General features: G+C 31.6%; 2 protein-coding genes across 3 annotated transcripts; both read left to right on the forward strand.

Moving 5' to 3' along the window:
* Positions 1-921: 921 nt before the first annotated feature.
* LOC21401435 (uncharacterized protein C12B10.15c) lies at positions 922-4,636 on the forward strand. 2 transcript variants are annotated; one of them, XM_010111507.2, is made up of 5 exons: positions 922-1,105; positions 2,153-2,341; positions 2,433-2,525; positions 3,671-3,852; positions 4,377-4,636. In XM_010111507.2, the coding sequence occupies exons 2-5, from the start codon at positions 2,191-2,193 to the stop codon at positions 4,440-4,442; spliced, it is 492 nt and encodes a 163-aa protein (XP_010109809.1). In that variant the 5' UTR covers positions 922-1,105; positions 2,153-2,190; the 3' UTR covers positions 4,443-4,636. The 2 variants fall into 2 exon arrangements, with proteins under 2 accessions (XP_010109809.1, XP_024030167.1); XM_024174399.1 differs by having other exon boundaries at positions 2,142-2,341; positions 4,377-4,635.
* A 4,542-nt stretch (positions 4,637-9,178) lies between these two features.
* On the forward strand, positions 9,179-11,064 carry LOC21401436 (protein PHLOEM PROTEIN 2-LIKE A9). The gene is made up of 3 exons (XM_010111508.2): positions 9,179-9,311; positions 9,497-9,594; positions 10,475-11,064. The coding sequence occupies exons 1-3, from the start codon at positions 9,261-9,263 to the stop codon at positions 10,860-10,862; spliced, it is 537 nt and encodes a 178-aa protein (XP_010109810.1). The 5' UTR covers positions 9,179-9,260; the 3' UTR covers positions 10,863-11,064.
* Positions 11,065-13,179: the final 2,115 nt, after the last annotated feature.

Raw genomic sequence — 13,179 nt, forward strand, 5'->3', positions numbered from 1 at the left:
AAAAAAAAAATGAGAGTTTGGGATTTACTTTTCTAAAATTTTAAGCCCCGTTCATTTCACCAATTCGAGTTTTATTACAATAAAAAGCTCTTAGAAGCAGTCACATCTAACTTATTTGTGACAGTAAAAAGCTCACATAAAGTCACATCTAAACTCGAATTAAAAATTAGAATCAACAAACTAAACGGGTTCTTAATAAGGAATTTCATGGTAAGAACTACTATTTTACCTTAGTGATGAAATTATTTTTTAGTTGTTCAATTAAGGCTCGTTTAGTTCGTTGATTTGAGTTTTTAATTCGAGTTGAGATGTGACTTTATGTGAGAGTTTTTTTACTATAGCAAAAAAGTTAGATGTGACTGTTTATGAGAGTTTTTTACTATAGCAAAACTCGAATCGGAATCGGTAAAATGAACGGGGTCAGTTTTTCAATGGGTAGATTTATAAGAAAAACTAGCTCATAGTTCTTCGCAAGCTAAAATAACTATTCCTATGGTGAGGGATATTCTAAAAATCCGTTAAACCGTCAAAACCATCATATACAAGTTGAGCCGAAAAAAATCGTAAATTATTTTTGAATTATTAAGTGGTCTGGTTAGAGGATTGGACTGTCCAAATCATCTAAAAATACACCTATATATATTTTTATTTTTAAATATTTTTTATTAATATTATTTTTTGGGGATTTTTTATAAAATCAAAAAAATAAATTATTAATAATTTTTTATTTTTTAATTATCATATTTATATTTAAAATTATTTATTTTATATAATTTGTTAATCTAATATGATTTTAATCGACATAAACTAATACTACCATAAAGTATACCGGAGAAAATTCCTATTTTCTATCGGTCAAAATTCCAAAAATATTAAAACGTGCCCCACCACATTGATTATGTAGCATTCTAGCTTATTTGTCTGACGTCCTTTTGTTATCATCGATCTAAAAGTATTTGGAGTATGAAGGAAACCCACCAAAAACTCGATCTCTCTCCTCAGTGAAGTCGTCACTGCGCCACGTCGCCGTCGCCGTCGCCGTCGCCGTCGCTTCCACCTCTCAGCAACACGCAGCAAAACCTTCTCGCAGTATCTCTGGACTCTAGTAATCTCCCTCTCTATTTCTTTCCTTCTTTCTTCCTTCCTTTTATTGATATATATTTTTTTTTCCGTCTCATTTTGCTGAACTCAAGTACAGTTTTTGTAACGCTTGTAGACTTGAAATACTAAAAATAATGTTAGTAATATGATATACATTACCATATAGTTGAACTATTGGTGCACATCAAACGGAGAGATACATGTGTTATAATTTTATATAGGCTGGAACTATGATGTACCAAATAGTGAAAGCTACATTGATAGTGCTTATAACTTGATGGACACGGAGGAAAAATTGTTTTAATTACTACTAAGTTTTTGCTATCAGGTGTTTGGTGAAATTCCCAGGAAAGTGTTTTTGTATTGCCTATCAGGTGTTTGTTGAAATTCTTAGGAAAGTGTTATTCGTTCTAATGCTGATTTCGTTGCTTTTGCTTATTAGAAGAAGTGATTGTTAGCATTGTGCTTACTAAAAGTAACTGTTTTCTGTGACTTTATTACTTTGTGCTCGAATCCAAGTTCAAAATTTGGTTGTGTTGTTTTTTGTTATTTAGATGTACTTGTGATCTTTTGATTTTATTTTATTTTTAAATTTGGTGGTTGGTTTGTATTAAGACTTGTTGGTTGGTGAACTTTGGACATGAACAAAATTTGGTTGGTGAGCTTTGGTTTGTGTACTTATGACTTTTTAATATGGTTGTTGGTATGTATTAATACTTTGAATGGTGAACTTTTAGACATTTATGTTTGAATTGAATTGTAAACTTTGAATATGTGTGTGTGTTTCTTTTTTATTTTTTATTTTTTTAATTTTTTAATATTTTAATGAATGAACATCTTTATAATTTCTCTTAAGTATTGAAAACATTTTTAGTCTTAAGTCTAAGCCACCCAAACTGGTATGAGTGATTGGGTTTGATTTGGTTTTTGTCAAATATATCAAACCACCCAAGAAGAGATTTTATTTTTAATTTAGTCGGCGGTTTAAAGAAAAAAACTGCCCAAACCGGCTGCGACCCCTAAGTACTACTTTTATTTAGGGTACTCTCAGAAATCAGAAAGCAGGAATAAAGAGATTTGTGGAGGCAAATGGAGAACGGAACCCTTGGAAGTATAAATCTCAGTGGTGGTGGTGAGCCGGAGGTGGTTGATCTGAGTGGGAAGATTCACCTTCTGCCTTGCTCCATCAAGTTCGATGGCCCTTGCTCTGTTTCTCACTATTTTAGACCCAAACCCACTGGTAAAACCCGCCACCATTATTTTTCATTTAATTTACTTGTGTATTTTCTTTTATTTTGAGTAATTTGTTATTGTGTTTTGATGGTTAAAAGAGATGGAAGTTGAGGGACTAAGAGTGGACGAAGCTCATTTCAGAGGAAGGAAGCTGCAAGGGACCACCATTTCTCTTCCGGAAGCCTATTCTGGTTTGTAATTTTCCTTTTTTACTGTGACTTATGTGAAATACCTAATGAAAGCCTTAAGTTCGAGATACCTCTTTGTACTTTTGTTTTATTGTAAATTTGATAGAGCATATCTGGACCGAAATAAAGAAGACATTAATTTGTTTAGAATGTTACAAGAAAGTGCAGTCTATTTGGAAATGGAGAACCGGAAAAGATTAATGACCAGACCAGCAAAACAGATGGTTTATGATTGAAAGCAGGAAGAGAAGAAAATGCTTTACATTTGGTTAAGATGGTTTTTGAGTGTTTGTGTTGGGTAAGAAATCTCAAGAGGATTTGTGAAGGTGAAAGAAATGAAGTTGAACTGTTTTTCAATCTCAGTCGGAGTTTCTTACATGTAAGGCGTGCAAAAGTGAATTAGTAGTAGTTGGAATAGTTTACGAGTTCTCTTGTGTTGGCGGTTAGAAAAATTTTCATTTTTAGATTAGCTTTTGATGCTGGTATAGGCATTTTAGTAAAATTTTTGATACTGATTTAGCTAGTGGTGTATTTATGTGTTTAGGGTAGGGCGTAGTGCCCTTGACAACAGTGGTGGTGGCGACATTGGTGATTCAGCACTGGTAGAATGAAACAACAGTGGCAGGGGCAATGCAGGTGGTGTGGAAGCAACCATAACAATGGTAGAACCGATAAATTTGATGTAGACGTGGCATCCATAACTATTAGTAACAGTACTTATAGCTAAAGTGCTGTTGGTCAATGGTTGTCATTGCGATGATGGTGATGGTACTGGTTGTGATGATGATATGGAATGTTGTTGTTCAGGTGCACCTGTGGGTGATTTTGCTTGAAAAGAATTAGAAATATTGAGAATGAGCATTTTCTGTAGTGTAGTATTACGAACTAAGGCTCTTTGTGGGTGTCTTATGATGGAATCTCAGGCCTTTTGTTTTCCTTAGTTGTGATGGATTTGGAAGAACTTTATATGAACATTTGATTGTTGTACTATTATTTATTTATTCATTCATTCATTCGTTGTTGTGCTTTCAATCTTTATAAGACAGCTTGTTCTAGCATTGTGTCGTTCTTTTCATTCAATTTTTACTAATGTTTTTATGTTCTTCATGAAAAGCAGTGCTGAACAATTTCTTGCTCATCCTCTGCAGGACTTGTCCTGGGAAAGAAAGGTCTTGGGAAGAGAAAAGCTTCCAATATGTCTGAAGGGAACAAAAACTGTTGGGAGATGAATGCAAAGTTTAGGAACATAACATATTGGAAACACGACAGCCTTCCGTCACAGCATGACCCTTTCCTGCGTTCTTTTCACTGGTTTGCTGTGGCAAAAGCTGTAAGTCTCTGCCCATAATTCCACATAATGTCCAGTAATCTGAATTGATTGATGTGTTTGTATAAACTGATCTTCAACAAGGAAAATAGAAAAACAAATCAGAAAATCTGTACATTTGGATAAATACAATCCATATCTATACACGTATGGGGGCACATATAGTCTGCCAAATTCAACGTAACAGCAAAATATATGTCACAGTAAGGCTGTAGTTAGCACGGTTAGAACTTCGTCAGTGTTCTTCCGATACTCATATAATATGGCTGTACAAGAACTTGAACGAACTTAAAATCTGTTACTCAAGTCTTGATGACATAGAGCATGTTTGAACGCAGTGCTTGGACTTTCATAATAAGATAGGTTGAACAGAATTCACTACTGTGAGATAATTATTGTTGATTGTTTTCTTTCACATTCATTTCGCAGGTGTTACAGGAAAAAAAAAAAGAATTGATTATTTTTTTTTCTTTTAAGGGTGACAACAGTTCGTTTCTGCTCACTCGAGTTCTTTTCTGTGGCTGCAGATGCATCAGCCTGTTGAAGCTGAAGAGTTGGTTTCTGCTTCTATTGCACTGGAGAAGATGAAGTAAGAACTATGGTCAGATTACTTTGCTTTGTAGTAGAATACTAGATACTAAATGGTTGCACAAGAAATGCTATAATAGATGAGTTAAATTTAATAAATCTCTCGCTCTCGCTCCCTCTCCTCGGGAAACACATGAATTTGCATGCATGCAGGCAATGTAGCATCCTGTTTGGGCACAAATGTAAAGATTACAAGTAGGTTATGACAATAGAGCCCAAGTTGGTTATTTTCCACAATGAAAATAACCCTCAGGAGAGTCATTTAACTAAAAACTGATCATTCTGGTCGAGCTGAAAATCAACTTTATACATTCAAGAGAAAACTGTTGAACTTACCCCTAGAGTGCTTAGGTTTGGATTTTACCTTTATTCTTGATTAATATGACTAATATAGATATTTGACTCAAAATGATATTAATAAAGAGTAACGGGTAAAAATTCAGACTCATACACTTTAAGAGTATTTGTCTCCTTTCTCTACCTTCGATGAACCTATAAAAAATAACAGAACCTAAGAGAACACGGATTATGAAAGACCAATCCATCATATCAAAAGCTTTGTAAGTATCGATTTTGATAGTCATGCTACCACCAAATGATATTTTATTCAAGACATTAACACCTTCAGAGGCAATGACAATGCAATCCTAAATAAAACGACCCAAAATGAACCCAAACTGAATATGAGACATAATGCGATCTGCTATAACATCAAGTCCATCTGCTCAAATTATTAGAATAATTTAACGAACAACATATTTAGCGATAAAGTCTCGTTGTTAATATGTCTTCGTGACAACCAATTGCCTGTCTGTACTAAAGACCTCATCGATATCGCCCCTAAATGGTGGCTAAGGTCCAACAATGTTATTAGTGAGGTCGCTAATTAATTAAAGTTTATGTTTATAGACGACATTTGAGCTAATCTCCATTAATCTTTTTTTTTAGGATAATTAAGTTCGATGTTTTAAATCTTAACTCTGATCTAATGCGTTGATAAAGGAGAGATTTGTAACCAAAATTTATTTTTCAGGTATTGAGTTATATTTTCTGAAAATACAACGTATTAATTTGAATTATTATTATTAGTGCCCTGAACTTTAAGGTCATTCTCAGTTTGTTCTCTGCATTTTAAAACTTCTCACTTTGTCTTTGAACTCTGAATTGCTCCCACTTAACCTATTATGTTGTAATTTCTATTAAAAATTGATAGAAACAAGAGAATAATGAAGTCACGTGGTTTTTCTGTTTGAATTTTTATTTTAAAAAATAGATAAAAATTACACGACCGTACTTAATTCCCTCTATTTTGGTCTGATTTCAGTAGAAATTACAATAAAAAGAGGCTAAATGTGAACAATTTAAAATTTAAGGGGTAAAGTGAAAATTTTTAAAATTTAAGAATAAATTTTAAATAACTCTAAAATTTAAGAGTATCAGTAAAAATATTCTTATTAAATTTTTTTTTTGAAAAGAATAGAGTGCAAGATTTTGTAACTCTTCCCATCTGAATGCACGACACTATCGTATAACTACGTATACGAGTGTTTACCAATATTATATTTATATGCACATAAAGTTGAATTGAAAGCTTCCCATTTGAAAAAAAAAAAAAAGAAGAAAAAAAGAAAAAGGTTCGGAACTTTTTGCTGATAGCTGAAGATCGAAACACAACAAAAACATGATAGGATTTTCCAGTTACTTTTTGTAGAAATCTTTCTGTACCGTTCTTTGCTTGACAGACATTCTCAAGTAACGTGAGTTTTCACCTCGTTGGATTCCACTTTCCCTCTGCTTTTGTAAAATTGAAGGACCGTTCATATGAGAATTTTTTACTGTAATAAAAAAATTAAATGTGACTATTTTTAAAAAATTTTTATTGAAACTCAAATTCTAAATTTAAATCGATAAAATGAACGGAACCTAAGTTTCTTATGGCGGCTGCTCTTCATCAATTTCCTAGCAAATATTTCTTACTAATTAAAATAACAAACCAATATTCAATTATCACGGCTAGATTTCAAGATTCGAGACTGTACATTTATATTAATTTCTGGCCAGGGAATTAAGAATAAACACTGAATCATATATAACTTTCATGTAAAAAGGGATCGTTTTCCGATCCATTCTTCATTTGAAACGAATTTGGTTCCACTTTAGATCCGACTGAAAAAGCATATAATACGTGTAAAAGATGCGGGTGCATGTAATATCCAACTTTTTAGCAATTTATTATTACTTTAATTGAGCTACTTTTGTCGACTTTTTGCCGACCATATATACAGGATTGTCAACTTATTGTAAACTAGCCGTTAATATTTTAATAGAATCTATGTGTACGAAATTACAAAAAGGTGAGGATATCGATTAAAGAGTTATAAACTTAAATTTCGTTTATTTTATCGATTTGAGTTTAAAATTTAAATTTTATTATAGTAAAATTTTTTTAAAAACAGTCACATTTAATTTTTTTATTACAATAAAAAGTTATAACATAAAGTTACATCTCAACTTAAATTAAAAATTCGAATCAGCAAACTAAACAGACTTTTAAAGTCAGAATTATTTAATTTTTTAGTTATCTTATTTGACCATTAAACTATATCATAATTAAACAAGGTTTTGATGTGATTTAGACACCATATGGTATTTTGAGTATTCCCTTAAAAATAAGACAAAATTTTACATTTGGATGTAATACATAAGAGATTTTTTTTTAATTAACCTTGTACATTTCTCGTTGACTTTTTAATTGGACTACAGTTTGTTTGTTTCTAGAAAATTTTCAGTGCTTAAGATTCTGTTCATTTCACCAATTTGTATTTAAAATTTAAATTTTGTAACACTAAATAGCTCTCAGAAACAGTCACATTTAATTTTTTTACAATAGTAAAAACTCTCACATAAAACCGTATATCAATTTAAATTAAAAACTCAAATTAGAATCATCATTGTATATATCCTTGTATGTTTTTAGCCACCAATTGAGTTAACCCATCTTTCTGCGTTTTCCTCTGTTCTTGTTTAAATTAGTCGAACAACACGTGGTGACTGGATTTCTCTATATAAATTAATCCTTATTTTTCCAGACCGTTCGTATTTTTGTTTACCAAGTCACCATCCAAATGGCTAGGGAATCAAAAATGGAATATAAAAAGGCTGAAAATAAAGTCATATGTATAAAGCGCAAAACACGCCCACAAATTAAAGAATGAATTCTTGTATATACACATATACATATATATGTGAGAACTTTTTACTGTAATAAAAAAGTTAGACGTGATTATTTTTGAGAATTTTTTTTATTATAAAACTCGAATTTTAAACTCAAATCGGTGAAATAAACATGACATATATTATGTATGTCCACGTGTGTACATGCATATCCAAATTCTAACCTAGCCTTTTATTTTGGTAAGCTCGAATTTATTTTGGATAATCCTTTTCCCCAACCATATCAATCAAAGAGGGCCGATTCTTTACTTCATGATGGAAAATATTGCACAAAAAGATAGAAACCATATTTGACCATTAAACTATATCATAATTAAACAAGGTTTTGATGTGATTTAGACACCATATGGTATTTTGAGTATTCCCTTAAAAATAAGACAAAATTTTACATTTGGATGTAATACATAAGAGATTTTTTTTTAATTAACCTTGTACATTTCTCGTTGACTTTTTAATTGGACTACAGTTTGTTTGTTTCTAGAAAATTTTCAGTGCTTAAGATTCTGTTCATTTCACCAATTTGTATTTAAAATTTAAATTTTATAATACTAAATAGCTTTCAGAAACAGTCACATTTAATTTTTTTACAACAGTAAAAACTCTCACATAAAGCCGTATATCAATTTAAATTAAAAACTCAAATTAGAATCATCATTGTATATATCCTTGTATGTTTTTAGCCACCAATTGAGTTAACCCATCTTTCTGCGTTTTCCTCTGTTCTTGTTTAAATTAGTCGAACAACACGTGGTGACTGGATTTCTCTATATAAATTAATCCTTATTTTTCCAGACCGTTCGTATTTTTGTTTACCAAGTCACCATCCAAATGGCTAGGGAATCAAAAATGGAATATAAAAAGGCTGAAAATAAAGTCATATGTATAAAGCGCAAAACACGCCCACAAATTAAAGAATGAATTCTTGTATATACACATATACATATATATGTGAGAATTTTTTACTGTAATAAAAAAGTTAGACGTGATTATTTTTTAGAGTTTTTTTTATTATAAAACTCGAATTTTAAACTCGAATCGGTGAAATAAACATGACATATATTATGTATGTCCACGTGTGTACATGCATATCCAAATTCTAACCTAGCCTTTTATTTTGGTAAGCTCGAATTTATTTTGGATAATCCTTTTCCCCAACCATATCAATCAAAGAGGGCCGATTCTTTACTTCATGATGGAAAATATTGCACAAAAAGATAGAAACCACTTTGCTGATGATTCATTCCTTCATTTTTTGTTTTTACGAATTTGAATGTTTGTAAAATGGTCCAGTTAATAATATTCTTGTTCCTTTTACAAGGCCAGAAAGGTATAACATTCCTTTAATCAATTCCAAATTAAAGCATCCCACTTGATTCCTTTTGCTTTTAGTAAAAACCATTGTCTTTTCTTTCTGTGGATATATGGAAGACGATATATATATACATAAGAGGTCCATAACTCCAGCATAAGATACACACACTTTAGTCCTTCCAAAAACAAGAAGAAGAAGAAGCATTTTTTTCTTTTTTTTTTTGGTGAAAAGAAGGCATTTGAAAAATTCTTTGTTTATTATTTAGTATTATTTTCAAATGGCTAGCAAAGCTCATCACGATTCCGATCGAACCGAGATAGGCGGAGATGTAACACTTTTGCTCTCTGTTTTTTCTGTTCTTCTTCTTCTTAATTATTAGAAAAAACATTAGACCATAACGCACATTTTATGACAAATAATTTGTATCTTTTTTTTTTTTTTTTTTTTTTGAAGTTGCTATATATAATATTAACTTAATGTCGTTTTTTTTTTTTTTTTTTTCTTGCCTTACAGAATGGAACAATTGTTTTCTATCCACGCGCCCTTAACATTGTTTGGGGTGCTGACACTCGCTACTGGCGTCTCCCGGAGAAACAAACTGACAGAGAAAAGTAAGGCCATCCAATTTAGTTTTTTTCAAAATTACGATATTTTCCTTCACAAAAGATTTGATAAAATTGTTATTGCGTGCAATCAGAATGAATTTTCAACTTAATTTGGGTATTTTCAAAGTTTCATTTTCTTTTGTTATTTTTTGGTTGGGAAACCTCTGATATATTTCTAGGTTTTCTTAAAGCTTGATGCAAATGCAATCCGATTTTTATTCAAGTAACAACAACAACAAATTCCACTTTTTTTTTTTTTTGGAAGTAATAAATTCAACATTTTACTTGAACTGTATACGGTCAAGTCATACTTTAGCTGTTCATATTGAAAATTTAATAGATAATTTAAGTTCATAGGTTTTAGGGGGAAAACGTTAGAAATCGATTTAATATAGCATCTTTAAAAAAAAATTTAGCTAATTTCATTTGTTTTTATTAAGTTTAAGAAAATTACATATTCTACCTCTTTAAGTATTTGACTTATTAAAAATACTGCTTTTAAAAAATTATACCCCTTAGATAAGTCCTAGTTCAGAGAGTAAAAAAATACGGACTAGTAAAAATAAAAAAATAAAAAAAGAACTCTATTTTAAGGAGTATTTTTAAAAATTACCTTTTCAATTTTTTTTAATCAAGTTCATTGTTGCAACAAAAATAAGTTTTTGGGCCGTCCTCCAACGAAAAACACTAACGATTAAATAAAGAATTACAGCAATTCTTCTTGATCTGATGGTAACGAAAAACAGTACGTACTAAATGACGGTAATCTGATAATATATAATTATAAAAAAAAAAATTTAATTAATACATATGACTACTTCTGGTGAATATATATATAACTTTGAAAATAAAAATAAACTTTTTATATTTTTGAAATTAATTACAGGACCCGGCCCGCAGAGCTGATACAAGTTTCTTGGCTGGAGGTAACTGGCACAACTGATCCGCTAAATGAAGAAAAAAGTTACAAAATTTCGTTCGAGTTATCCCTCAAGCCAGACGCCTTTGGTTGGAACGGTTGCCAACTTTACTTAATGGCCAAGTTAGGGCGAAGAGGAAGGTACAAATGGACAAAAGTTACATTCAAGGACCAACCCAATAATCGGCCCTTTACAGTTCCTGCAGAGGATTTTGTGATCAAGGTTCCGCCGAGCACCGACGCGGAGGATCGAAAGCTCTATTTCGGTCTCTACGAAGTGTGGAGCGGAAAATGGAAGGGAGGTTTAGAGATTCACAAGGCAGAGGTTGCTGAAGTGGCTGCTGGAAAGAGCTGAATGAGGTCAAGTAATTGCATGTATTTTCTTGTGTGTGTTTCTTATTGTAACTCCGCCTATGCCGGTGTGCGCTCGCATTGCCCCGGGCAATGTGATCACTAGTACTTTGTAATAAAATCAACATTGTTATAATGAGATCGCAAGCAACTTCTTTGGCTTGCACATGATTGAAATATATATATTATATGTCGTATGAAACAAATGAATAAATATCCAATTTTCAATTATAGGTATATATATGGGACTGCTTTAAACTCATTCCAAAATGATTTTATTTTTTTGTATGAAAATGAAAATGAAAACGTTTTCAATCTTAGACAGAAATCTTTTTTAAAAATGCATTTGGTAGTTTTATCTAGAGATTATTTTCAGTGCAAAAAAAACCCATTAATGTCTCTCTTTCTCTCTCTCTCTGTGCTCGAGAGAAGAGAAAACGAAAATAAAAAATAAAAAACGACTAAAAATTATTTTTTTATTTTTCTCTCATTTTACATTAAACTAAAAAATCATTTTTATTTCCGTTTTTTATCTTTACTGCGCCAAACGCTGTTTTGAGAACGTTTTCAGTTTTCTTTCTCAAAAAACATAAAAAATAAAAACGGGATCAATTCTAAATATTGACATTTGTTTCGATCTTACACACCCTTGAACAATATTATTCTTTTTTCTTTTCCTTTCTGCGCATGTTAATTAATAATGAGGTATGGAATATTGCAGTAATTAATTATAGCGATGGGCAATATTTTAACTGTGAGTTATAGCTATATCAATCGAGAATGTAAAATCGTCAATGCTGGGGGAGCACAAGCTTGAATACCCATCGCGTCCTTGCGCAATATCTTTGGATATGATATGAATCATTCCACTTATAATTGTAAACTACTAATGCTATAATCACTATTTAAAACTCCTGACATTCACAAACCACCATCCCCCTAGAGGAAGTGGAGGTTCCAGCGACGTCCTAGATGTGCAAGATCAAAAACGAGCGTTGTTCGAGACAACGGTGAACCATGCAGTCCGCGACGTCCTAAATGCTAGCATCACTCTTTTTATCACTTTCTAGATTTATTATTTGACACTTAAATTCTATTAAGATGATATATTATTATTTAAATAAAAAATGAGATAATAGAGTTTACGTATCCAATAATAAATATAAAAAAGTGATAAAAAAATGATAAAAAAAAATAATGATAATATTTTTCATAAGTCTAAATTTGTACAACTCTGCTTATAACCCCTATAGAAGTACGCCACTGGTCGTTTTTTTTTTCATTTGTTTTTTTTTTTTTTAAGTTGTCCTTTCAGTTTTAGTTAAAGTAAAACCTTAGGAAAAGACAAATCTGGTCCTATGGACGTTAAATGTTAGATATTAGATTAGATATGTTAGATGGAGCATTACCATATTTAAGTCGCTTCAGGAAAAAAAAAAAAAAAGCATTATAAAGTAAAAACACAAAAATGGAGGAATAAGATATGATTAAAAAAAGGAGAAAAAGATATGAAACTCTACTTGGTTAGTCATGACAGCCCTTTTGTTTTTGGCACCGAAACTGATCGAAGAAAATTATGTGCTTTGTTTTCCATTTTAGTAAAGAATCTCACATCAAATCAAACAATTTTTACTCCAGTAAAACGAGCTTCCGGCCCCATTCTCCCAAACTGAACTGGCAGAGTTCTATGATTGTCTCACCAGGACATATTGTGATGAAGAATTGGTAATCTTCATAGCATATCAACTTTAGTTCTGATTTTCTCACTCAAAACTGTCCATTTACCAACTACGTTCGAGATTTCAAGATGATTTTCTTATTTTCGATAAGTCGGTTTTATTTTTTCGCCTTTAATTTTTGCACTCGCGATCTGGTTCTTATGTCTTGACTTCAAATTTTCAGATGTTTTTGCAGCCCTCATATATTTTCAATTCTCTTCTATACTCTTTCACCTACACATCATAAAACATATAGTGATGCTTAAAAATCGGAAAGAACTCTAAAAACACCAAAAAATCCGCCATATGAAAACCTACTCAATTTATCATATTTGCCATATACATGAATTAAACGTAACTTTATCTCAAAAAATCGGCCAAATGCATAAACCGTTAAATTTAAATTAAGCCACTCAAATTTATCTATTATTTATGTATTATTAAGCGGTTTTTTAACTTAATTTTGTCAGGAAGTTTGCTTTGCGGATTGGACTGCCCAAACAGGCCAAACCAACCACCAAAAACTACCCCTATCTAGGGTTGTAAGATTTCGGTCTAAAACCCGACTAACCCGCCCTACCCGACCCAACCCTACCCAAAATC

Source organism: Morus notabilis, unplaced genomic scaffold (assembly GCF_000414095.1).
Source record: "Morus notabilis unplaced genomic scaffold, ASM41409v2 Scaffold96, whole genome shotgun sequence".
Classification (NCBI taxonomy): Eukaryota; Viridiplantae; Streptophyta; class Magnoliopsida; order Rosales; family Moraceae; genus Morus; species Morus notabilis.